Raw genomic sequence first — 26,708 nt, forward strand, 5'->3', positions numbered from 1 at the left:
GATGTTTACTGGTGGAAGTCCATAACGAAACTAAACAACCGAGGCTCTCTAGCGCCTTTTATACAGGGGTGGTCACTGCCGGTACTGCAGTCTGAGACCAGTTATTCTCTTAAAGGTACATACACAACAGTTACGTTTACAGGTATTGCAGTCGGATGAGTTGTTTACAGACAGCCCAGCCAGAAAGGGACTGTCTAGGTTGCCTCCTCCTCCTGATCCTCAGCTGCTCGCTGTATAGCTGGGGGCAAGGGCTGTGCCCTCATGATGGCAAGGTAGTGCAGCATGCAACAGACCACCAGGAATCTTGACACCTGCTCTGCCGAGTACTGCAGGGCTCCTCCAGAGTGGTCCAGGCAGCGGAAGCGTTGTTTCAGCACGCCAATGGTCTGCTCTATCACATTTCGTGTGGCTTTCATTGTTTGCATGCTGCCCATGTGTGCATGAGTTGTGCACCAGAGTCATGAGCCATGTCATCAGTGGATAGCCCTTGTTGCCCAGTAGCCACCCTTTGGTTTGTCATGGTGGCATAAATGCAGATGGCACAGCGGACTGCCACAGAATGATGGCACTATGACTGCTGCCAGAATACTGGGCAATGATCTGCATGATTCGCTGTCTATTGTTGCACACCAGCTGGACCCTGAGGGAGTGGAATTGCTTTCATTTGCGGAACATCCCAGAGTGGACATGCGGTGCCCGCAAAGCAATGTGCGTGCAGCTAATGGCACCCTGCACCATGGGGAAGGCTGCAATCCTAGCAAAGGCGTATGCTCGCTCAGCCGGCTGTTCTTTGGCAAGAAAGAATGAAATGTAGTCAGCTCCCTTTGAATACAGAGCCTCAGTGACCTCCCTTACGCAACAGTGGACAGCAAACTACGAGATGTTGCAAATATCTCCAGCCCCAGCCTGGAAGGAGCCCGACGCATAAACGTTCATGGCCAGGGTCACCTTCACAGCCACTGGCAATGTGGTCCTCACTCTGCTCTGTGGTTGCAGTTGTGGCTGCAGCAGGTGGCAGATTTCAGTGAGGACGTTCTTACTGAAGCGCAGTCGTCTCACACACTGTTCCTCGCTGAGGTTCAGGGAGGAGAATTGCTCTCCGAACACTCTGAGCAGATATGGCCTCCTGCTATGGGCACTCCTCTCCCTCCTCCTCCTCTCCTAGCAACTTGCCCTGCTCTGCGTTGCCTCTGCTCATTCTCCCAGTCATGCTGTATTCAAAGAGCAATGCCAACTACTGCATCGATGCCTGGGAGCAAGAAGCTTTGAAGTCAATGTTCCCACTAATTTTTCTTTGGGTGCGCAGTCCCTTTAACGGGATGCGCGGCCCATTCAAAGTTTCGTGCATGCACGAAATTTCACATTTGAAAAGCCAGTCCAGAGCTGTGCAGGACAGGCAGACAGCTAGCTTAGCACAGCCACGCAGCTTAGCAAGAATGTTGCTTGAAGTTAGAAAAAAGTACTTCAGCACCTGCCACACCACTCCCTGTGGGCATCAGCAACTTTAAAAAACTCTAGAAAGCACCAAACATTAGTACAATCGCAGCAACAGCCAGTAGAAATTAATCAGCAACTAACCTGAAAGTAGTTGATGGTCCCTTTAAATAGCACTGGTGGGGTGTCCTTCCTGCTGCTGAACGCATGTTCAGCTGTGTGAGCTTAAGAGACGGCGTCAGCTGGAGCGTTGAGCTCCAAAATGGCAGCTCTGGCATCAAATCAGCATTACCCACTGACGTCATGATCTGCCTACTGTGCATACTTCTGGTGGACGCTCACTGCACATGCGCTACCACCCTCACCAATATAGCGCCAGCGCGACTTGCACCAGAAGCGTGCCACGGACGCCATTTTGGACCTCTAAGGGCACTCATAGCGCCCAAAAAACGGGTGCTAGGGATCTGAATTTTGCGCCCAAGGTTTTTAACAAAGATATGTTTAAAATAGTAGCTGTGGAGCCAGGCCAAGCAGTAGCGCTCCCCCCCCCACCCCCGACTCCACAGTATGCTGATTGTGCTCCCCCACCATCCCCCATCTTTACTGAGACTTATGGGCGAGGCAAATCGACCCGATAGTTACTTTTTTCATGTGGGTGAGCTGCCAGTAGAGATGTAAAAGCCGGCAGCAGCTCGCTCAATTAATGTTAATAAGGCCCAATTTCGGACAGGCCTCGAGCCTCCTGGTTCGGAGAGGTGAGGGAAGAGGGGAAGAGAGGAGAGGGGAGAGGAGGGGAGGGGAGAGTGGAGGAGAGGAGAGGGGTGGGGAGAGCAGGAGAAGAGAGCAGAGTGATGGGGAGAGGGCAGGAGGGGAGAGGAGGAGAGAAAAGGGGAGGAGAGGAAGGTGAGGGGAGAGGAGAGCGGAGGGGAGAGGAGATCAGAAGGGAGGAGAGGAGTGGAGAGAGGAGGTGAGGAGAGGGGAGGGGAGAGGGAAGGAGAGGAGTGGAGAGAGAGGAGGTGAGGAGGGGAGGAGAGGAGACAGGAGGGGAGAGGGGAGGAGAGGAGAAAGATGGGAGGAGAGGGGGAGAGGGGAGGAGAGAGGGGAGGAGAGGGGTGAGGAGGGGGGAGAGGGGAGGAGAGGAGACAGGAGGGGAGAGAGGAGGAGAGGGGTGAGGGGAGGAGAGGGGAGGAGAGCTGACAGATGGGGGGATGGGAGGGGAGAGGGGAGGAGAGGAGGAGAGGAGAGGAGAGAGGAGGGGAGGAGGAGGTGAGGGAAGAGGGGAGGGGAAGGGAGGAGAGGGGGATGAGAGGGGAGGGAGAGGGAGGAGAGGGGAGGGGAGAGGAGAGGGGAGGGGGAGAAGAGGAGAGGAGAGGGGGAGGAGACGAGAGGATAGGGAGAGGAGAGGGGAGGAGAGAGGAGAGGGGAGGAGAGAGGGAAGAGGGGAGGAGCGAGGAGAGGACAGCAGTGAGGGGAGGAGAGGGGAGGGGAGAGAGGAGGACAGGAGTGAGGTGGGCGGGCGGGACAGGGAGGGGAAGACAGTCACACCTTGACAGCCCTGGTGCCTGCTGGTTACCAGCTACAAGGGCCATTGGTGCCAGTGAAGGGGCAGACTAGGTGCTTGCTACAAACTACCGGCATAGAAAAATAAAACACATATATTGTCCAAAGATATAACTTAAAAGACAGTAATGTACAATATGAACACAGTTAACTATTAGCTGAATATGCTCGAGCTTGAAATCAGTTGTTGCAATCAGTGAGCTCACTAAGGCATTGTGCAACGCATTTGGAGTCAGTCAGTGCTCTCTGACTGCACTTGGCTCCAGAGGTCCTGTTCCCAGAAAATGTTCAAAGACTCCTGACTATAGGAACTTTGAATATTAGCAAACTTATTTTAGTGTTGACTCAGTGATGTCCTGTGACCAAGATATCAGGCTCATTACTGCGGTTGACAAAAATACAGGCAGACCACCATAAAACAAATAAAATGTATTTACAAAAGAGCGGGGGAGACCCGGGGTCATTTCCAGCAAATGCACACATTAAGAGTATAAAAATACAATATATGCATTTAACTATTCTACAGTACAAATTGCTATTAGCCTTTGTGCAAGTGCATTCTGAAAATTATATCAATATCTAATATTAAAATGGCTGTTGGTTAAGATCCAAAGATGATTCATTCCTTTTTTGGAGTGATTTTGTTTGCTCAAGATGTCAGTGTTGTGAAATTAAAAACTTTTTCATTTCAGGCACCTAGTGTCAGTATCACAGCTCAGGTAAAGCACAAGTTAGATGTAGAGTAAAGCCCCCCTCTACATTATCCCATCAAGCACTCAGCTCAAATATAGGACAAAGTTAGATGCAGAGTATCAGTGTAAACTATCAAGCTCAGCCTAGTCAGGTGTAACATACATTGATGCAGGGTAAAATTGTCTCTCCACTGCTCCTTCAACACAACCAGATTAGGTAATACCACAGGTTAGCAACACGGCAGAGCTCCTTCAGAGTAAAGAGATAATAGCCTTTGTGTCAGACTTGGCTCAGCAGTAGCTAATTTCTAACTGAGTCAGAGGTTGAGGGTTCAAGCCCCACTCCAGAGACTTGAGCAGATAATCACTCCAGAGACTTGAGCAGATAATCTAGGCTGACATTTGTAGTGAGGGTATTGGTCAGAGATAACGGCCCAGAAATTCGGCTCTCCCCGGGTGAGTACGCATGGGGTACTCACCCGTAGGCCCAATGGAATTGCCGGTTTCCTGCGTGCACTGCGCATACGCAGGAAACCGGCACTTCCAATTCTCTGAACGAAGGGGTTCAGAGGTCGAACACGCACGCAGGGGAGGCTGCGCGTGCACTTTAAACTTAGGGTTTTTTTTACATGTTTTCCCGGGAGGGAAAGCCTGCAGGATTTACACATTTAAAAAGCAGGCGTAAGGCCTGTTTTTTGCAAGGTAAGTGGTCAATTAATTAAAATTAAAACATTTTTTCCACAGGTTTATTATTTTTAAATACTTTAAAGCAAGATAAGTTTATTTTTAGCCCCGTTATAATATAAAATTATTTTTTTCAAAAATTTTAATTATTGTTTAAAATAGTTATTTAATGTAATTTATAGTTTATTTAAAAAGTGTGATTTAAAAAAAAAATTATTTGAAGGTTTACTGCTATTTTGGGCCCATAGTATCTATAAGTTTTGACAGGTCTACCTGTCAATCTTATGAATGGGCTTTTCCCTCCTCCGATTGGCTGCCCATGGCTCACGTGATCCCAGGGGACGCATCGCACTAACTACGCCCCTGGGACACGCAACCAACACCTAAAACAGATTTTCTGGTCAGTTCTAGCATTGCTGTTTGTGGGAGCTTGCTGTGAGCAAATTGGCTGTCGCATTTTCCCTAAATTATAACAGTGACTATGCTTCAAAAGTAATTAGTTGTGAAGTGTTTTGGGACATCCTGAGGTCATGTAAGGTGCTATAAAAATGCAAGTTTTTTGTATTTTCACATTTAAAGACAACTGCAAGGGCTCCATGTGATATAAAGTTAGGTCGTCTCAATCCTAGTGAGCACAAACGCAGCACTAAATTGGCAATCTCACTCCAAGATGTCAAAGGATCATTGCTACGAGGATGGAGAATGGCACAATGGTGCAGAGGGTACATGCTCTAGAGTAGGGAGTGAGCACAGAGAGCTTCATTGTGCATCTAACCCATACCTTATCTGCAAGTACTTGATACTGACACCAAGGGCTCGATTTTGCCAGGCCCGAGGAGGTGAGATTGGAGGCGTGTGAGTTGTTAAAATTGCAAAAAAAGGGCAGGCGGGCCCAATCCCGCCTCCGAGCAATTTTCCCACATGTGAGTTTTCTGACCCCGTTTCCATCCCGCCTCCAAGAGGCATGATAGGCCCTTAAGGCCCTTAACAACCACCTAATTGCCTCTATAATCCCATTTTGAGAGGCCTTTCTGATTTTAACCCTTTTCCCATGTTCTGCACGCCTCCTCTGGAACACGCCAGTGAATCCTTGCGGCTTCAAAAGTGGACTGCTTACTAACAGCTGCAGCTCCACCATTATAAAGGAGTTTTCACCAATCATCATTTGCAGGTGGCAGAACTTTGTTGTCTCATGTCTGGGGGAACTTTTAGTAGGCATACTCATTGTTCTGGAAGTTTGGAGCCTGACACCCATCTCCAGTGTGACCTCCTGGGGAACCCCTCTCCCCACCGTGACTGAGCGCTTCCTCAACTGAGGTATTTACCAGAAGAATGGGAACTATTTATTTCCTTTCCTCCTGGACATCAGATTCGGACGAAGACCAGCCGCGGCAGCAGCAGAACCCTGACCAACAGCAGCACCAACTGCAGCAGCAACATCAGGAGCTCCAAGCTGCTGCTCACCCACCTGAAGCTGCACAGGCCAGAAGGCACCAGCGCATGGAAGCACATCGGCGCAGGAGATACCCCCAAAACAGGGTCTACAGACAGAGGATCAGCTACCTCAACATGACTGAGCAGCAGTGCCAAAGGAGGCTCAGACTTTCGAGAGAGGTAGTGGGTGACATCTGCGCAATGCTGCAGCAAGACCTGGAGCCCAGAGGAGCAGGTGGACACCCCTTACCAGTGGCCATTAAAGTCACCACCGCACTCAACGTTTTAGCTTCAGGCTCATTCCAGGGATCAGCAGCAGACATCAGCGGCGTCTCCCAGGCGGCCGCACACACTTGCATCACGCAGGTAATCGATGCCCTTTTTGCCATCGCGCACAACCACATCAATTTCTCCAAGGATCAAGCCAATGTAACTGCGCGTGCAGTTGGGTTTGACAATCTGGCAGGCTTTCCAAGGGTGCATGGCGTCGTTGACTGCACACATGTGGCCCTAAAGGCACCCCATCACAATCCAGGTATTTTTGTCAACCGCAAGGGATTCCACTCCCTCAACGTACAGCTGGTGTGTGACCACAAGAAGGAAATTTTGCATGTTTGTGCCAAGTACCCTGGCAGTTGCCATGACTCCTTCATACTGTGCCAGTCTAGTGTGCCTCCGCTCTTCAGTCCACCAGACCAACTTTGCGATGGCTACTTGGAGACAAGGGTTATCCCCTGAAGACATGGCTAATGACGCCGTTGAGGAGCCCTTCCAACGAAGCAGAGGAACGCTACAACTCCAGCCACATGTCCACCAGATCCATAATCGAGCAAACCATCGGCTTGCTGAAGATGCGCTTCAGATGCCTTGATAGATCAGGTGGAGCCCTGCAGTACTCAGTAGCCAGGGTCTCCAGAATGTTCGTGGTTTGCTGTGCATTTCATAACATGGCGCAGCATCGTGGCTTGCAGATGCCTGAGGAACAAATGGCTCATCACATAGCCGCCTCAGATGAGGAGGAGGAGGAGAGCAACAACGAACAGCTTGCAGAGGCGCATCAACCAGTGGCAGCAGCATGCGAGCACATTGCTGCCCGGGATGCAAGGCACGCACTCATCTTGGCCAGGTTTGCTTAGCCGGCACAATCAAACACTTTTGCCTCACGCCTTCTTATCAGACCCTCGACAATGGCCAGGAACCTGCGGATTCCTATCACTCTGACCACCATACTGACAATTGCAAGTAATCCTAAGCCCTCAATGTGGAAGTCCCATTAGTGACATGACACACGACACAACTGCAACAGTTTGCCATCAGAATTTTTAATGGCAATAAGCATCTGATGGCTTTTCAACATTAAACATAGCATTACACCCAAGTGACTACCCTTGTGACTACTTGTGCATTATCTTCCTCTTACGCATGCTCCTACGTGGTGCTTCCCCTGTGGCTTCAACAGATGTGGAGGCCCCTTGCTCACTTTCCTGCTGCTCCTGTCTCGACACCTTTGGCGGGCATCCTCTGGGGTTGCGAACCTGTGAGGGCTCGGCAACAGTCTGCTGCTCCTGCGGCTGTGCAGGGGTTGAGACGCCGATCTCAGTTGGGTGGGGACTCTGGTGGGGCTCTGACCGAGGGCTTTGCAGTGGCATGGTCGTGTGAGCGCTTGGAGAGGAGCCCCCACTTCCTTGCTGTCTGCCGCCAACATCCCTCTCATGGGTCAGCCCCACTTCAGAGCTATCAAGTGGCTTGACAGCACCTTGCTGCACTTCAGGGGGGCCATGAGGACCCATTTCTGTACTGGAAGTCATACTCCCGAGGACTTGCATGAATGTCTGGTTTGTATGCTCAATAGCTGACCATCGCTCCTCAAGAGATGTCAGTCTATTGTGAACAATGACCATGCTTTCACAACCCTGGTGACTAAGCTCCTCCATGGCCGTAGCCATCCTCTCCTCTACGGTAGCCAACCTTTCCACGGAGGTTGCCATCCTTTCCGTGGTGATGCGTTCATGCGCCAACGCCTCCACAAAGGCTCTGCTCATGTTAGTGATGGACTCCTCTATTTGCTCCACACTTGCAGCGACCCTGGACCCTGGAGACAAAACCTGCCAGAGACTCCTGCACCTGTTCCTGGAGTTCCAGGAACTGTCCTTCTGGATGGACCCGGAGGCACAGGGTCAACATGCAGCGGAGCCGAGCTGGGACGGTCCTGCGCCCTCCGACGAGGACTCTCCATTGCTGTCCCTGTCTCCACCATCTGCTGATGCTCACTTGTGAGCTGTGATACACCAGGTGACAACTCTACTCTATGTCCCGAAGGTCCCACCGAGGTGTGAGTGTTTGCGCTGGTGATGTGTGCGCTTAATTCTGCTGACGCAGCGCCCTCAGAGGTTGCAGCTTCCTCTGAGGAGTCTGGAAGCTCAGACTTTTCCTCCTGGACAGTGGGGACGGGGGCTGTCGATGGTCCTGTGGGGGAGTAAAGGAAAGAGTTAGAGATGTGAGGCCAAGGTTACATGCACATTTAATATTGCAGATGATCAAAAGTCAATCTGTTAGAGCATCAGATTCATTATCAGTGACTCATGCAATGTCAATGAGAGCGATGCCAAACTATTCTGTCACCAGCTTGCTGTGATGCGCCTGCCTGTCCGTCCCCTACTTGTGAATCGTCCTCGATTCCGGCAATTTCCAGGGCCGCCTCTTCCGAGGTGGTGAGCTGGGCTACTGAGGGTGGCCCTCCTCCTGTCCTTGCTCTTTCCTTCTTATTGTGGGCTCTCTTTTCCTGCAATGAGGGACACAAGTGGAGTTTGAGTGAGAATGAAGGAGTGAGTGTAGAGATTCCATAGCATAGATGCTTAGAAGGAGACAAAGGGCCCTCCCTGTGTGTTGTAAGTTGTCATTGCATCACAGTGATAGAGAGTGTGAGGGCTGCATGGTCGAATAGTTAAGTGAATGTGACCATAGAGAGAGAGGGAATGGGTAACGGTGCAGGGATGTAAGTGTAAAGTGGGATATGGAGGAAGAAGTTGGCAAAGCAGAGTGCTGGTGAGGAGAGGCAATGGGGATCAGACTGAGGGTGAAGAGAAAGTCATACTCACTTTTCCAGTGCGCAGAAGGTCATGAAACCTCTTCCTGCACTGCAGCCTGGTTCTGCGGAACACAGAGATGGCATTGACCTCCCTGGCCACTTGCAGCCACACAGCTTTAGTTTGTTGTGGTGGCTTTTTTCTCTCTGAGGAAGGGAAGAGCACCTCCTTATTAGATCTTGCTCCCTCCATCAGAACTTGGAGGGCGGGCTCATCAAATCGAGGTGCACACTTTTGCTTGCTGGTGGACATGGTCAGTAAATGAAGTCTTTCATACAATGTCCAAAGCGTTCCCAGTCTCCAGAAGCAAGGGTGCTTCCAGGCCTTAAATCCAGCAGCACTGATGATGTCATCGGAGGCGACTTTCAGGATGGAAAGACTAATTGGGCCAGGGGTTCCCACACGCTGGAAATCAATTGCCCAATTAGGGGAAAATCGCTCTTTTTCCCCACATCACACTTGGGGAATGTCACTCAAAGGGTTGACGGTGGATAGGCAATGGCAAACATTCAAAGATCGCATGGATGAACTGCAGAATTTGTTCATCCCAGTTTGGCATAAAAATAAAACAAAAGAGGTGACTCAACCGTGGCTAACAAGGGAAATTAGGGATAGCATAAGATCCAAGGAGAGGACATATAAATTGGCCAGAAAAAGCAGTAAACCTGAGGATTGGGAGCTGTTTAGGATTCAACAAAGGAGGACAAAGGGATTAATTAAGGGGAAAATAGAGTATGAGAGTAAGCTTTCAGGGAACATAAAAACTGACTGTAAAATCTTTGTGAAGAGAAAAAGATTGGTGAAGCCAAGCGTAGGTCCCTTGCAGTCAGAATCAAGGGAATTTATAATGGGGAACAAAGAAATGGCGGACCAATTAAATACATACTTTGGTTCTGTCTTCACAAAGGAGGACACAAATAACCTCCCAGAGATGTTGGGGAACATAGGGTCTGATGAAAGGGAGGAACGGAAATAAATCAGTATTTGTAGGAAAATGGTGTTGGGGAAATTGACGGGATTGAAGGCCGATAAATGCCCAGGGCCTGATAATCTACATCCTAGGGTACTTAAGGAAGTGGCCCTAGAAATAGTAGATGCATTGCTGGTCCTCTTCGAAAATTCAATAGACTCTGGAACAGTACCCATGGATTGGAGGGTAGCTAATGTTACCCCACTATTCAAAAAAGGTGGTAGAGAGAAAACCGGGAATTATAGACCGGTAAGCCTGACATCGGCAGTGGGGAAAATGCTAGAGTCCATTATAAAAGATGTAATAGCAGAGCACTTGGAAAACAGTGACAGGATCGGACAAAGTCAACATGGATTTACACAAGGTAAATCATGCTTGACTAATCTACTGGAATTTTTTGAGGATGTAACTGGTAAAATAGATAAGGGAGAACCAGTGGATGTGGTGTATTTGGACTTTCAGAAGGCTTCTGATAAGGTCCCGCATAAGAGATTAGCGTGTAAAGTTAAGGCACATGGGATTGGGGGCAAGGTATTGACTTGGATAGAGAACTGGTTGGCAGACAGAAAGCAAAGAGTTGGAATAAACGGGTCTTTTTCCGAGTGGCAGGCAGTGACTAGTGGGGTACCGCAGGGATCGGTCCTAGGACCCCAGATATTCACAATATATATTAATGATCTAGACGAGGGAACTAGATGTAATATCTCCAAGTTTGCAGACGACACAAAGCTGGATGGGCATGTGTGCTGTGAGGAGGATGCCGAGAAACTCCAGTATGATTTGGACAGGTTGGATGATTGGGCAGAAGCATGGCAGATGCAATATAACGTGGATAAATGCGAGGTTATCCACTTTGGTGTCAAAAACAGGAGGGCAGATTATTATCTGAATGGCAATAGATTGGAAGAAGGGGAAGTGCAACAAGACCTGGGTGTCCTTGACCAGTCGCTGAATGTAAGCATGCAGGTGCAGCAGGCGGTTAAGAAGGCAAATGGTATGTTGGCCTTCGTAGCGAGAGGGTTTGAGTACAGGAAGAAGGATGTCTTGCTGCAGTTGTACAGGGTCTTGGTGAGATCACATCTTGAGTATTGTGTGCAGTTTTGGTCACCTTATCTGAGGAAGGATGTTCTTGCCATGGAGGGAGTGCAGCGAAGATTCACCAGGCTGATACCTGGGATGGCAGGAATGACGTATGAGGAGAGATTGGGTCGATTGGGCTTATACTCGCTGGAGTTTAGAAGAATGAGAGGGGATCTCATTGAAACATAAAATTCTAACAGGGCTAGACAGACTAGATGCAGGAAGGATGTTCCCGATGGTCGGGGAGTCCAGAACCAGGGGTCACAGTCTAAGGATAAGGGGTAAGCCATTTAGGACAGAGATGAGGAGGAATTTCTTCACCCAGAGAGTGGTGAACCTGTGGAATTCTCTACCACAGAAGGCAGTAGAGGCCAATTCATTAAATATATTCAAGAAGGAGTTAGATATATTTCTTAAGGCTAAAGGGATCAAGGGATATGGGTAGAAAGCAGGGACCGGGTGCTGAATTTGGATGATCAGCCATGATCTCATTGAATGGCGGAGCAGGCTCGAGGGGCTGAATGGCCTACTCCTGCTCCTATCTTCTATGTTTCTATGAGTCGGGTTCAGGACTCTAAAAACACCTGACACGCCCCAGCCCGCCCACACTGGCAAAATCGAGTCCCAAGTGCCCAAAATGGGAACATCTTTCACCCTGATAAGCATAAAAGAGAATGTTTGAAGACCCAACATCCATCGTTGCTCTGAGCACCAGGCCTGAGACAGAGATTTATGAAATAAAAACAGAAAATGCTGGAAACACTTAGCAGGTCAGGCAGCATCTGTGGAGAAAGGAAAAAGATTTAACGCTTCAGGTTTTATGATCCTTCATCAGAACCTGAAGATCTTACAGATGTTGCAGCCTATAAGGAGAGCAGAGCAAGGGAAAAGGAAGCAGGGGAAAAGAATGACCACATGCACAAGAAAAGAAAAAGAATGATCTGTAAATTGATTAGGTGCAGATCAGGAGATGATTAAATGACAGAACTAATAATGGTGTAAAACAAAAGGAGGCATGATGAGAGAAATTAGAGAAATAAAATATGTATCGGAGACCCAGAGGATGTGTGAATGGTTACAGCAGAATAGCCGAGGTGGCGTGAAACATGGAAAATCTGGCAAATTTTGCAGGTTCCAGTGACCCGGGAATGTGGTAGATGTAAAAGACAGGGAAACACACTGTCAGCCCCGAGGAGGCGGCTATGGAGGCAGGACTGCTGGTAAAGTTGCAGAATTTGGGGGCGGGTGCCAAACCCGCCCCCAACCCACCTCCGTGCCCTCTTGCCAGGAGGCGGGAAGCCGTCCTGCCCCGGGTCCCGTCTCCTCGAGACGGGAAAGGGATTAAAGCCTATTAACTGCCTGTTAACAGGTAGTTAACAGGCAGAAAATAGGATTATCCCCATTTTTCCTTCCGAAGTGCAGACTTCCCGACCTCGGGGGACCCCGCCAGGGTGTAGGAGACGAGTAGGAAGTCTGCGGGGGTCGGAGGGGTCTGAAAGTGCGATGTAGAGGTGAGTGATGGGTGCATGTGTGGAGTGTTAAGTATGTAAGGTGAGTGTAAAGTGTTAGAAAATGTTCACTTACCTTTGTTTCTGCCTACAGCCTTCAGCCGCTGTGCAGCCGGAGTCCCGACATTTCCATTGTAGATATCACAGACTGGCTGTTGGATCCTCCAATCCAACGGCCAGGTGATTTCTGCAAAGTTGAAAGGTTTGATGAGCCCTGAACACAAAGGCTCATTAAACTACACAGAATGTCAGTGTTTGACAGCTCCACAGAGCTGTCAAACGATGACATTCCTTCTTTCAAAAGTTCTTGACAGATGGCACGTCAGACGTTGACATGCTCTGTCACTGACTTCCCCCTAATTGGCCCGCTGAGCCCACTGGGCGGGCTTAACAAGGTCAATCAGGGGAAAATCCTGCTGGTTGGCCAGAAGCTGATGGAGGCGGGATTGAAAGCCGGCAAGCAGCAGTCCCGCCTCCAAAAGCTTCCCATTGAAAAAATCCAGCCCAATGGGTGCAGACCGCCCCACCGGCCATGTGGGGATCTCCACAACCTACAACATTCCCAATTCCCGGAAGCGTGTTGTACCCGTCCTACATCACCAGCACCTACTGTCTGAGTGTAAATGGAAGTTGTGGTTAAGGTCTGAAGTTGTTAAAATCAATGTTAAGGCCAGAGGTTTACGATTTTTGTTCAATGAACCCAGTTTCTCTGACATTGCTATTTGCACATTATTAAAGTGTCTGTACATTTTATATCACCATCCCTAGAATGCTCTTCTCTCACCCTGACACTTCCTCATTTAAACATGTTTTGAATGAAAAAGTACAGCTGCAGGTTGCTGTGGTACTGGATGAATTTATACAGAGTGACAACCTACAGGTGAGAGCTCCCGTACATCTTTTTTCATATTTTAATCTGAAATTCCAGCCTGAACAGAAATAATTCTTGATGTCTCCACACCCAAGTCCATCTTTAGCGATCACATTTTTTGGCCTCCTGGTCTTATTTGATCTCACTTGGAACTCCCACATCTCCAGCACTGCTAAAGCTGCCTCTGTGAAGTTCAGCTTCCCCTTTTGTGCCAAATATTCTTTTTCCTCTCGTTTTCAACACTAGCCTCCAACCCCCTCTCTACCACAATTTGTCTTCTCTCTTTTATCAATACTAGAATGGGCGCTGTTTCTCTAAACTTGCTTCTCTTATTCCTCCTGCACTCATAATATGTTGTCCTACATGCTTTTTCTCTTCCCTGAATCCTCATTGTGTTCAATCCAGATCCAGTTTCCTACTCTAAATCATCTTTTTCCAGAACCTCAAAAATGTGCAACCTCCCTCAATCTCCTACAGGAGCCTGGAAATTGCACTGTGTAATACTAATTTTGTTATGAAATTCCTTTGTCTATTATTTTAATGAAGACATCAGTCCGTTTAAAATAAATGAATTAACTCCACTGTTAAAATGATAGACAAAGAAATTTGATACAAATGTGTTAAATATTATTACGATAATATAACATAAATTCCACATGTCAGTTTTAGCTCAGTCGTCGCACTCTCAAGACCCACTGTGGCACTTGAAATCATAGTCTAGGCTGATACCTGAGTGGAATATTGAGGGAGTGCTGCACTATCTGAGGTACCATCTTTCAGATGAGACATTAAACAGGGGTCCTGTCTGCCCTCTCAGGTGGTGTTAAAAGATCCCATGGCACTATTCAAAGAAGAGCAGGGGAGTTCTCCTGGTGTCCAGCCCAACATTTATCCCTCAACCAACATCACCAAAACAGTTTAATTGATCATGTATCTCATTGCTGTTTTTGGGACCTCGCTATGCACAAATTGGCTGCTCAATTACCCTACATTACAACAGTGACTCCACTTCAAAAGTAATTCATTGGCTGTAGGGTGCTTTGGCACGTCCTGACGTTCAGTCCTACTTCATGTCTTTACATGTCTTTCTTTACTCACGTTCAAAAGGGTCCAACATGTTTGTGACACCATTACTGGTCCCTGTCATTTAATCAAAATAACTCATAATTACTTGTTACTCCCTTTGATGGGACAGAAGCTGATTCCTGCAGCAAACTTTATTACAAGTGAAAATCAGAGGCGAGTACAAAATAACAGATCTGCTTCATGGACTCAGTGATATTTTTGAATTTGACCACTATTTTTTCAAAGCATTTAAAGTTTTTATTCTCTCAGAGGTTGAAGAAAATGACGGTCTTTTATTCAGATCAAAGCACCATGATGGTGGGAGTGGGGTTCTTGTGGATGCAAATGCAGAACATCTTTCTACAGCTTTACAGGAGATTGTCTAAGCATCACCTCAAAGCCTTGTAGCCTCAGCTCTGGTTCCCTGCTATTGTTTAGCAGTGCTCTGTAGAACAGAATATTAGAAAAGTAACAAACTTCTGTAGGGCATGTGTCACACAGTTATCCTGATACTTGGAGTAAGGTTAAGGATTCAATTTGGCAGTTTTCATGTGCAGGTAACTTGAGGAATAAACTACCTCAAAAAATGGCTCAGTATGTAAGTGCAATACCCATGAAAGGAACTCAGCTGTACTGACTATGAGGGTCCCAGGTTCAATCCCCAGTTAGTGCTGAGTAAAGGGCACTACAACTGGCCTCAGTATCGCTGGGCTCAAGAGGGTTCCCACTAATGATAATATCCAGCGACTCCCACAAGAAAGTGCATTGCTGTAGACAGAGATTCAAGGGAGCATCAGGATAAGCTGCAACGCTTTGCCGACATTCACAGTCTGGACTTGCATATAATGAACGGCCACTTTGGCAAGGTAGTAGAGGCTGCCAGGACCTGCGGAACTGTACCCTAGCAACCGAGCTATTGCCTTCAGGAGAGGGCAGAGAATCTGGAGGGGAATTAGAATTGCAAAGTACAACAAATACTTACAGAGAATAGCATCCGTTGCCATGGCTATGTTTGTTACCTGGTACAGCACAACTTGAATGTTAACCTGGAATCCAAACTATTTGCTCACAGGAAACTAATGAGACATTGGAGTTAAAAACTCCAATGTCTTTTAGAGACCAATTTAATCCCTTTATTATCTGTCCAACAACGATTTCCATAAAATAATCGGGAGTTAAATCCTCTCCCAATTCAAGTGGAATTCCCTCATCAAAACAGCTGCTTCACATTTAGCCAGCATCTGATATTGGGAACAGGCCCTTGGCCAAAGTAACAATCAGCTCCTTACAAACTATTAGTTTCTTTATAGATTAGCTATTTTTTTCCAGCTTCTGAAAATAGAATAGTAAGAAATTAGTCCGATTTGCAGTCAAACTACATTAAATTTGCTGCTTTTTTTCCCTCCTAATTGGCTTGAGGCACTGAAAATGTTTGAAAGGAAACCACATAATTTATCCTATTTCATGTAATATCCTGTCATGTTTTATAGTTAATCCGAATGTTATTGTAATTTTATTTAATTCTGGTTTCGTGTACAGTATCGTTAAATCAAACATCCAAGAAAAACATTGATTTAAGCCAACTCTGACTTTGAAACCTTTGAGGTAATTATTGTATAGCTTGATATTATTTGATAGACAAATTAAAGAGTTGGAATGTTAGCAGTGAACTAATCGTTCCCTTTGTTTTGATAGTGACGGCCCCTGTTGTGCTTTGTGGTGAAGAGGCAATATATCCTAGCTCTCCTAACTGCTCTTAAATCTATATTAAATATATCTAGGGAGACATCTAGCTGGCACAGGTATTACACAGCCAGGACGTGAACTCCTGCAAACAGAAGAAGTGATGATGCTATATGAATTATGATAAAGTTACTCCCTAAATTTTGACCTTCTCCTATAAGCACTGACTCTTGCTTGAGCCTACACAGTGTTTGCTGGCAAGCTATTCTATCATGAGGGCATCACAGTCTAGCCCAATTCTACCCTTATGGTGCACGCACGTACACACACACACTCACACACATGCCAGCAAGCGTCACTGAATAGTGAACAAGAGCAGGAACCCTGCCTAGTGTTACTATCCCAACATAGGACACTAAGGCCAGTTCTAACAACTCTATGATCATCCCAGCTGAGATCTGCTAACGCATAGCTAATCTGGGAATCTCCTGGTATGTATGGAACAGCTACTCAATACATCAAGTTGCTGAATTATCGATGGGGGTGATGGTGGCGGTGTGTGTGGGCTGCTGCTCTATTTCCTTATCTGTCCAATACAAATATGATCGAACCTTCTGAAACATTGAATGGAACCTCTTAAAAAAATAAGTAACAAGGTGCTCACAGGGCCTATGGTTGACATGCTAATTAGAGCTAAACCTGAATTATGTTGGGCCAAACCAATCTCCTTCTCTGGCAGCTGAAAGATTATCGAGATAATACGGGATATGCAATATTGACCAGAGCTGTAGCGCTGTATTAATCCAAAGTCCTTGCAGCTGGAAAATGTCAACACCATAGAGTGATACTTATGCAATGTTTTAAATCAAGAAATTAGAGACAATAAAATGAGTATTTAAAACACTACCTAAAGCAACCAGAAACACGACATTGTTACAATGAATTCAGGCTGTGTTTTAAAATGTCATCCAAATCAGTAATACTCATAACACACCCACTCATGCTACCCCTGTGACCTTTGCCAGAATTGCTACTCTGTATGTCTCTGGGCCTCAGGATGTTGTGGGAGTCGGGACTCGGTGCTCAGTACCCTCTCCTTTTGCTTTCCAGTGAGAGAAAATATACCTTGCTTTTCCAGCAACTATAGCACAAGTGAAAGGCCACTCAGCAACTTCCCACTGTGGCCTAACTGAAGCCAAGGTCTCTCAGTATAAGGAATCACAGTTGGAGACTGACGTGCCTCAATAATTCCGAGACTCGATGTTAGCGAAACAAAACAAGGCTTTTATTAACTTAGAAGGTAACACGCAGTGGAGAGAGGTATCTTCCATCTGGAGGTCTGCAGTACTGGATATGAGGCCAGACTGAGCTTGCTTACATAGGGGCCAGGTATGGGCGGAGCCCTACACACAATACATTACAATATACAATACAATGGTGAGGAGACGGAACTGAGGTAAGGGAACTGAAACCTGAAACCAACCACAGTCACAGGCAGTGATGAATGGAATATTTCATCACATTGACCATGTCCCATCACTCCACAGGGCAGTATGTTGCAGCATTCTGGAGAATGGCCGTACTGCAAGATGCTGCTTGGAATTGAGGCCCTTGAAAAAAGTTACTACACTGGTCCAAAGAGCCCACATGTATAGAAGTGCATTGTGGTCACTACGCTAATTTACTGCATGCACTGCAGGAAAAACACACTTAAGGCAACACAGTCCAATCATGTGAGATATGCTTCTTGATTCATCATCTCAAATTCTCACACAGCTGCCATTAGTGACAGAACTGTAATCACCAATACTTCACCCTAGTGTGTTATACACCTTAAAGTGCTCTCTCCAGCCACAATGTAAGTTTGGACAGGCAAAATCTATTTCTATCCTGCTGAATATTTTTCGTATTTCAAGTTTAAGGGACATAGTAGGGCCCATTTCCACTGCCAGCGGGCAGCCTCAGGAAATTACCCCAGTACAAAAGATTTCATATGTCTGTTGTTACACTTTACTGAAATTGTTGAGAAAATTATGTAACTAGACTTACCATGCACTTATTAGGCTTCTCTCCTGAATGAACTCTCATGTGTATCAGGAGCTTGTAGCGAGCATTAAAGGGTCTGTATCGCCTCACACACCCAGCCCAGAAACAAGTAAAGTCCTCTCCTTTACGCTGATCAATGTGTACTTTCTCGATGTGCCTCACCAACTCTTCCTGCTGGTCATAGACAGCGTTACAGTCTATCCATCGACAGACCTGCTTCCCATTGTTCTTGGCCTGCTCACCTCCATCATCAAGCTGAATGTGTCCGTTAGGTGGCAGCCCGTGTAAGTGAGGCATGGTCCCATGGGGCTGACCAAAGTGCTGCTGGGAATGGTATGGGGGAGGCGGCCCATGGTGGTGCTGAAACAGTTTTGTATCGTGTGAATATTCATCAATAGGCTCGTGCTTGAAAAAGTTAATTTTATGGCAACCGTCTGTCACTCCATGCTGAACAACCATGTTGCCTATCACCAGACCTAGGTCCATGTTTTCCTCCAGTTGCTGCAAAGGAAGGTGTTCGCCCTCAGCGCCCTCTTGCTCGGCACTGCGTGTTGGGTAGGAGGACAGAGACGACACAGGGGAAGGCAAGTTACACTGGCTGCCTAACACAGAGCACAACTGCGGGCTGCAGTTCTTTCGAGCTCCCAGATGACCAATTCCTCCGGAGTGAGGGCACAGACCATTGGAACTGCTCCGCATTCCATTGACGCACGCAATAAGCGACGTTGGAGAGGTGCGAATGATTGCCGTGATGTCGAGCCCTTCGGCTGAAAGCGGTGATATTGAAACCGATCGTTTCTTCGCATTGCCTGGCTGTAACTTGGCCATGTGACGAGGGCTGCCACTTGACACAAAGCCCGGTGAGGAGCTCGTGTCATTGCTGAAGAAATACGATGAATATGTGCTAGTGAAGCCGCTGTTCAGTGGCTCGGCTTCTGAAGGCAGACTGATGGCATCCTCGATCTCAGAATGATTGGAAACCCCTTCGCTCTCAGAAAGGAGATGTGGCCATTCCTGTTTGATATGTAGGTTTGGGAGATTTTCATCCAAACGCAGAGTACTGGGAGCCAATGAAGCTTGAGAAGTGAGAGATCTGAAACAAAAACAACCATAAACTTGTTGAGACTCCAGTCTAACACAGTGGAGTACAAATGTTATTTTTTTTGACATTTCTCTGCTTTTTGCAGTTTTATTTTGTGTTTTAACTGTGCAGTTCTTTAACTGTGGGAACATTGCCAAAAATAAATAGGGAGACAATAGATGTTTCTCAATGTGCCAATATCTTCTATCTATGAAAGGTATCCAATATTGGGTTACTGTAGACTCTAACTGTCAAAAAGATCTAAACCAAAGGCTGATTTATCTGTGAACTCTATCAACTTGTTCTATATCACAATAATCATAATAATACAGGTAGACTATCCTTTATCCGAAAACCTCGGGACCAGCCGTGTTTCGGTTTTCGGAAAATTTCGGATTTCAGAAGGTATTTTATAAGACTGGGAAATTTGTCGGGGGTGGGGGTCGGCGGGGGGGTCGGGGGTCGGGGTCGGCGGGGGTCAGGGTCGGCGGGGGGGTCGGGGTGGGGGTCAGCGGGGGTCGGCGTCAGCGGGGGGTCGGGGGTGGGGGTCGGCGGGGGTCGGGGTCGTGCGCACGACTTACGCTGAACGAAAAAACTTTCGGTTTTCAGAGGATTTCGGTTTTTGGAAGTGCGGATAAAGGATACACTATCCCTTATCCGAAAGGGTGGGGGTCGCGGGGGGAGAAAAGAATATCGGACAGGCCGCTGCAGCTATCGGACGGGCCACTGTATTGTTGGGTTCACTCTCCCGGTATACCTCCTTCACACTGCCCGGCTCGGCCTGCAATCTCCTACCCAGGAGGGAACTCAGTGACCCTCTGCCCTGCTCAGCGTAAGTCGTGCGCCACTCTGGTCATGTCGTGCGCACGACTTACGCTGAACGAAAAAACTTTCGGTTTTTCGAGGGTTTCGGTTTTTGGAAGTTCGGATAAAGGATAGTCTACCTGTAAAATAATGCTCCTTGATCCAATTACAGATCAGCTACTGGCACTCTACAGGATTCTTGCATTCTTCTGAAGTGAGGTAGTACTCTGGAGCTTTTTGAATAACAATTATTTCCCCCAGTGACTAGGTTGGTAAATGTGCTACTGAGCCATACAAACAAGGTAGGCCCTAGGTACAATTACTGGTCTGTCTTGAGTTAGCTGATCTCAGCCTGGGTAGTGGGGAGAGGAGTGGCTACAATTGGTCTCAGTGCCACTGGGCTAAAAAGGAAAAAAATCAGTCAGAATTCCCACTCTATCTGATGATTCCTGCGGGCAAGGGCATGTGTCTGTGTGAATGTCATATGAGGACAGGATTGGGACTCAGCTGTTACGCCCTTCATGATCAAATAGCCTGCCAGCACTCGCTGACCAGGCTCACAGAATAGTTCCTTGGGTGAGGTACCAGAGGGATATGTATGGTACTTGCATATTGTTAATTGAACACAAATGGCGGCCTGCTGGGAGTAAGCGCATTGTAGCAATTATACTTCAATGTCTTCTCTTGTATTACTTTGTTGTTCCTTGATAGAATATTCTAGAGGGTCTGAAAATAAAAGCAGTTAGGTAATACCACACCGATATGTGTGGTTATTTGGAAATACCTCAGAGGGTAGCCGATGCCCATGGAAACATAACTCAGATAACTCTTTGCTCTTATACGAACAGGAGCAGACCATTCAGCCCCACGAGCCTGTTCCGCCACTGAGTTAGATCATGGCTGATCTGTACCTTAACTCCATTTACCTGCCTTTGTTCCATAACCCTTGGATACCCTTACCCAACAAAAATCTATCGATCTCAGTCTTTGAACATTTTCAGGAGAGCAGCGGATACAATCGAAGTGAAAAATGCATTTTTTTTAAATGTTACGAATTTCAGCTTAGATACTACTCTAAGTAAACACATTCTTTCAGTCACCAGCAGGCTGCAAATGCACAACAGGTCTACAAAGTCGGAAAAGAAAGATGAGTTAACAGTTCAGGTTGGGACCCTTCATCCGCGTAGAGATTTTTGTCACATACAAAATATATTATGGCGGCAGAAAATAACCTGGTGTCAGAGTGGGGCGCAATCAGCCGGGTACTGCAGTGGGATGAAGTCGGGCCGGCACTGATGTGATTTCCTGAATGAATCACTGGCTCCAATCTGGCTGTTGCTATTGGCTCACTCCTCATGACATGGTTCATTTCATCCCTCTTGCTGGATAGAGCATAACATGGGCTGTAGCCACCGTTTGCTGTAAGAGAATGAAAAGCAACTAGTGTGAGATTGCTTCCTCCGCACAAATCCATAAATAAAAGCACTGCGGTTCCTAACCTACACAGCTACATCTTAGGCTTTTCAAAGAACTGAGCAGAACTTGCTTGCCCCTCCTACAGAGTAAGCTGGGGAAGCTGTTAACATTCATTTCAATTCATAAGGTAAAAACATCAGCTACCCAATGGCTGAGTCAATCTGATGTGATCTTGAGCCATATGAACCTTGAAGCACCCAGGTTCCATCTCCAGTCTGTTGTTAGCTGATCTCACCTGGGGCAGCAGTCAGAGTGCTACAATCAGCCTCAGCACCCTAGGTTAGAGCGAGGGGAAAAATCACCCAGAGCGCCCGCTCCTATCTAGTAACTTCTGCTGGAAAGTGCACGTGTGTGGAGGCTTGGTGAGGAAAGAAATGGACTCAACTGTTATAAGCTGCACAGTTGAATAGCTTTCTGACACACTTACTGCGGTAGCTAACACGTGAGAAGTGGCTTTTGGATCTTGCACAGGCAGATGGCTAGCACCTGTGAAGGTGTAGCCTATTGTATGTCAGTGCCTTCAGGAAAGAAGAGAAGAAAAGCAGAGGGACAACAAAATGAATGCAAACCACAATGTGCCTCAACACGACACACTATTCAATATATAACCCAGGCAGCCAGGATGAGGCAGTGTTATTCTATTCATAACGTTTTTACAAAATCTTTTACTTGATCATTTTATTAATATTAAATGCACACTCACAATACTTCCCATGTAAACTCATATTATTGTACAAGGTCTTTAAAGTGCTGATGATGTAAATGTTGATCTGTGAGCACAGAATTAAAGGACTCAGGTTTAAAATTAACATCAAGTGAAAGTAGCCATATTTTTCACAGATGGGAATATATATCTAAATTCTAATTCATCCACAGCTCTCCGCCCATATCCTGTCCCACACAAAGTCCCGCTCACCTATCACTCCTCTCCTCGCTGACCTTCGTTGCTTCCCATCCCTCCGTGCATCGACTCCAAAACACTTGTCTACAAATCTCTTCACTGAAACCTACATTCCTGGTCACATCCACCACTCTTCCAACTCTGGTCAACTGTACATTCCCGCCACTTTTCACTCTACCATTGGTGGCAGAGCTTTCAGTCATCTTGCCCCCAACCAACTCCTCCACCACCACCCCCCGCCCCAATCCTTCATCCTTCCCCACCCTCAAAAGCCTCCTTAAAACCTACTTTTTTGACCGCACCTTCATTCATCCCCCTAATTGCCCCCCTACTCCTGCCTGAGTCCGACCCTGAACTGCAAAGTATCTAGAGACGTTTTGCTACACCAAAGGTGCTATGTAAATGCGAGTTGTGGCTATGTAGCTGAGGTTGAGATGATTGGCTCCTGCAAAAATGAACTGGATAAATATCTGGTTGGGGAAGAGATTAAAAGCTGTAGGGATAGGTACTGATTGAACTGATCAAATACTTCACAAAACATGTGTTCCTGTGCTGTTGTGGGGAGGGAATAGAAAATGCTGTCTGTAGAGAGCATCAGGGTAGGGTTGATTAGTGGATCTGTGAGGATGGATGAATATTCTGCTTTTGTCTGATTACCTCAGGACGTAAGGAAATACTACTGCCATAATTTTCTTTCAGGAGATTTAAAATGCAGGATAGAATCCATTACAGGACAGACTGTGGGCTTGGTGGGCCAAATTGCCCTTTCTCATTCCATTCTTTCTTATGTAAATAAATGTAATTTTTAATACCGTCAAGGGTTTTAAAAACTTCACAGATCGTAATGGTTAGAAAGTATATTAATAGCCATACACAAATAGAGGGAGCTTTTCAAAGAAAATATTTAGCGTAATTTTTTAAACAACATTATTTTGAGAAAATTATTCTGACTTGAGACGTACGATTAAGCTTGGCACGGGGTATAAAGCAGCCACATTGTAACACAGGAATAGATTTTTCTGTTCATTAACAGCCGGAGCTGCTGACTTCTCAAAACAAAAATCAATCTAGCTGTAACAGAGCACTGAGTGTGCAGGGGCTGCGCGCTCCAACAGTTCAGAGGAATTGGCAGGTCACACAGTAATTTCATCATGGCACCGCACTAGTCTATCAAGGTATGGTGTCTGTCAATGAAAAGAGACCTGTGTCTGCAACTCGACTGGGGGTGCAGCCAGCGTTCCATTTGCTTACCTGAAGAGCTTAAAGTACCTTGGAAATACAGCTAAAAACACAAAGCACTTAGCACATGTAGCAATTAATAAATATAAAAATAGACATACATCAACAACCCAATAAACCGATTACAGGCTGATACATCTGTCAACACCAGCGCAACAAGAATAGCTGCAGTTTGTTCTACTCCAGAGAATAGTTAAGAAAGATTCAGGATGGCTGAATGTTGAAATGTTGACATTATTAACATAATTGTGAATGTCTCTTCAATACAAATGCTAAAATCTAATTCCTTACCTCCCTCAGTCTTCCTTTCCTCTACAGGTTTTTACAGCCTAAGCTTGCCATCACTGAACCATTACAACTGTATTAGCCTCGTCTTCTCTCTTGCTCTTTTCTACTGCATCGCTCCGAACTTTGGCCTGTCACTGAACTTACCGATTTTAAATAAATTTAAATTTAAGTATATCAACATGTGTAACATGGATATGACATCACTGAACATTTGTTTGTCTCCGCTGGATGCAATGGTCCTATCTCAAATGTGATACGAGTTGTCTTGTGAACACCATCACCTCCAAGTCACACATCATCCTGACTTGAACATTTAGTGCCATTCCTTCATAATCGCTGGGTCAAAATCCTGGAATTCTCTGCCTAACAGCACAACAACAACTTGTATTTATATAGCGTCTTTAACGTAGTAAAATGTCCCAAGGCGCTTCACAAGAGTGTTATAAAACAAAATTTGATACCGAGCCGCATAAGGAGAAATTAGGGCAGATGATGTAGGTTTTAAGGAGCGTCTTAAAAGAGAAGGCGGAGAGCTGTAGGGAGGGAATTCCAGAGCTTAGGGCCTTGGCAGCTGAAGGCACAGCCACCAATGGTTGAGCGATTAAAATCAGGGATGCTCAAGAGGCCAGAATTAGAGGAGCACAGATATCTCAGGGGGTTGTGGGGCTGGAGGAGATTACAGAGATAGGGAGGGACGAGGCCATGGAAGGATTTGAAAACAAGTATGAGAATTTAAAAACTGATGCATTGCTTAACTGAGAGCCAATGTAGGTCAGCGAGCACAGGGGTGATGGGTGAACGGGACTTGGTGCGAGTTAGTACACGGGCAGCAGAGTTTTGGATGACCTCAAGCTTATGTAGGGTAGAACGTGGGAGGCCAGCCAGGAGTACGTTGGACTAGTCAAGTCTAGAGGTAACAAAGGCATGGATGAGGGTTTCAGCAACAGATGAGCTGAGACGGGACGGAGTCGGGCGATGTTACGGAGGTGGCAATAGGTGGTCTTAGTTATGCTGCGGATATGTGATCGGAAGTTCATTTCAGGGTCAAATATGACACCAAGGTTGCGAACAGTCTGGTTCTGCCTCAGACAGATGCTAGGGAGAGGCATGGAGTCCGTGGCTAGGGAACACCATTGTGGGAGTGCCATCACTAACAAGGACTGCAGCAGTTCAAGAAGAAGGCCCACCACCAGCTTCTCAAGGCAATGAGGGATGAACAATAAATATGGTCTTGCAACATCCAGAGAACAACATTTTTTTTGAAGTCTCACCTCAACTGTTGGTCCATGACACAAAAACTCCCCCACAATTTGGCATAAATTCAGCATAGAATTCCTGGTCTAATCACCCTCCTATTCAGCTGCTATACATCCCAAAAAGTACATGTTGGGATGGCAATAGATCAGCTGGAGTTAGCACAGCAGCTCCAGAACACTCCAGTGCTTTGTGACATAGCAACCTCATGATGCACGGTGGCATAGTGGTTAGCACTGTTGCCTCACAGCGCCAGGGACCCGGGTTCAAATCCAGCCTCGGGTGACTGTCTGTGTGGAGTTTGCACATTCTCCCCGTGTTTGCGTGGGTTTCCTCCAGGTGCTCCGGTTTCCTCCCACAGTCCAAAGATGTGCGAGTTAGGTTGATTGGCCATGATAAAAAAAAAATTGGCCCTTAGTGTTAGGGGGATTAAATATGTGAGGTTACGGGGATAGGGCTTGGGTGGGATGGCTGTCGGTGTAGGGACCAGGTGCTAGGGTTTGGATGATCAGCCATGATCTTGTTGAATGGCGGAGCAGGCTCGAAGGGCTGAATGGCCTACTCCTGCTCCTAGTTTCTATGTTTCTATGAATACTTCCACATTCGGGGAGAATCACACGATGGAGATCACTTTCACCATTACTCTTACCCGAGGGTCACAGTCTCCTGCTTGTTTTGACTATACTTGCAATTCCTCACAGTTGTCTTGGTCACTAGGGAATGAGAAGAAGCAAAGTTATGGAGGTTGGGCTATCCCAGCAAGCATAGTGCCAGCGAAAGCCTTCTATTAAAACTATTGGACTTACAGTTTTGCAGGAAACCCAAGCAACACTGTGTATTGTCAATATAATCCAAGCAGCCATGGTGAGGCAGTGTTATTTAATGCATCTTACTCAAGTAGCACTGGTAAATACAACAAGCTTGTAAGGATGGTAGGTGCAGGAAACAGAAATGTCACTGGATGCACTAAGGGTGTTTTTCTAAAGGTGCGGTTAAAGCGTGTCAATGGAAAAAAGTGAATGGATTACTACTCCACTCCAGCCTGGAATGTCCTAGCAGTGCTTGATGCTGCCAAAATTGCTAAAATGTTCCATCTCAAGCACGAAGTCCTTCAACTTACGAACACAAAAACTGAACACCTAAAAGAAAATCATGACAAAAAAAGGAAACTTTGAGTGCTGTCTTTTTATGTCTGGGACCTGAGTTTGAATCCAGCCAACACAGATGGCGATGCCTCCATTCTTTCCTAACAACTATTAATGTCCTACGTGTAATAATCCAGCTCCCGGTAAAAATGATTCAGCAGCATATAACTGCCCCTCTTAGTTGGTGTCAATTCAACAAACTTACTCAGGAAGCACACAACAAGATTGTACGAGAAGTAGAAAAAATAAATCCCACCAGTACAATTCTCAGTTTGGGGTTTAGGTGTAATGGCAGGGTACAGTAGGAAGCTCAACCATACACCTGTCTCAGTGCTCAGTGGTGTCACAGAGCACAAAAAGGAACAAATGATTCCAGTCCCACGCAACATCGTCCCTCACCACAACTG

General features: G+C 46.5%; 1 protein-coding gene across 1 annotated transcript in view; it reads right to left on the reverse strand.

Annotated features, from left to right (window-relative positions):
* The window catches only part of glis1a (GLIS family zinc finger 1a), a 199,576-nt gene extending 178,136 nt beyond the window's left edge, over nucleotides 1–21,440 (reverse strand). The window contains exons 1-2 of the mRNA XM_085978082.1: nucleotides 21,231–21,440; nucleotides 18,117–19,206 (exon numbers count right to left, since the gene is read on the reverse strand). Coding sequence (XP_085834208.1) covers nucleotides 18,117–19,206; nucleotides 21,231–21,367 — 1,227 coding nt within the window. The 5' untranslated portion in view covers nucleotides 21,368–21,440. The remainder of the gene's footprint in view (nucleotides 1–18,116; nucleotides 19,207–21,230) is intronic.
* Between the last annotated feature and the right edge of the window lie 5,268 nt (nucleotides 21,441–26,708).

This window comes from Somniosus microcephalus, chromosome 3 (assembly GCF_052327205.1).
Source record: "Somniosus microcephalus isolate GS21.2 chromosome 3, FLI_Smic_1.0, whole genome shotgun sequence".
NCBI classification, from domain to species: Eukaryota; Metazoa; Chordata; class Chondrichthyes; order Squaliformes; family Somniosidae; genus Somniosus; species Somniosus microcephalus.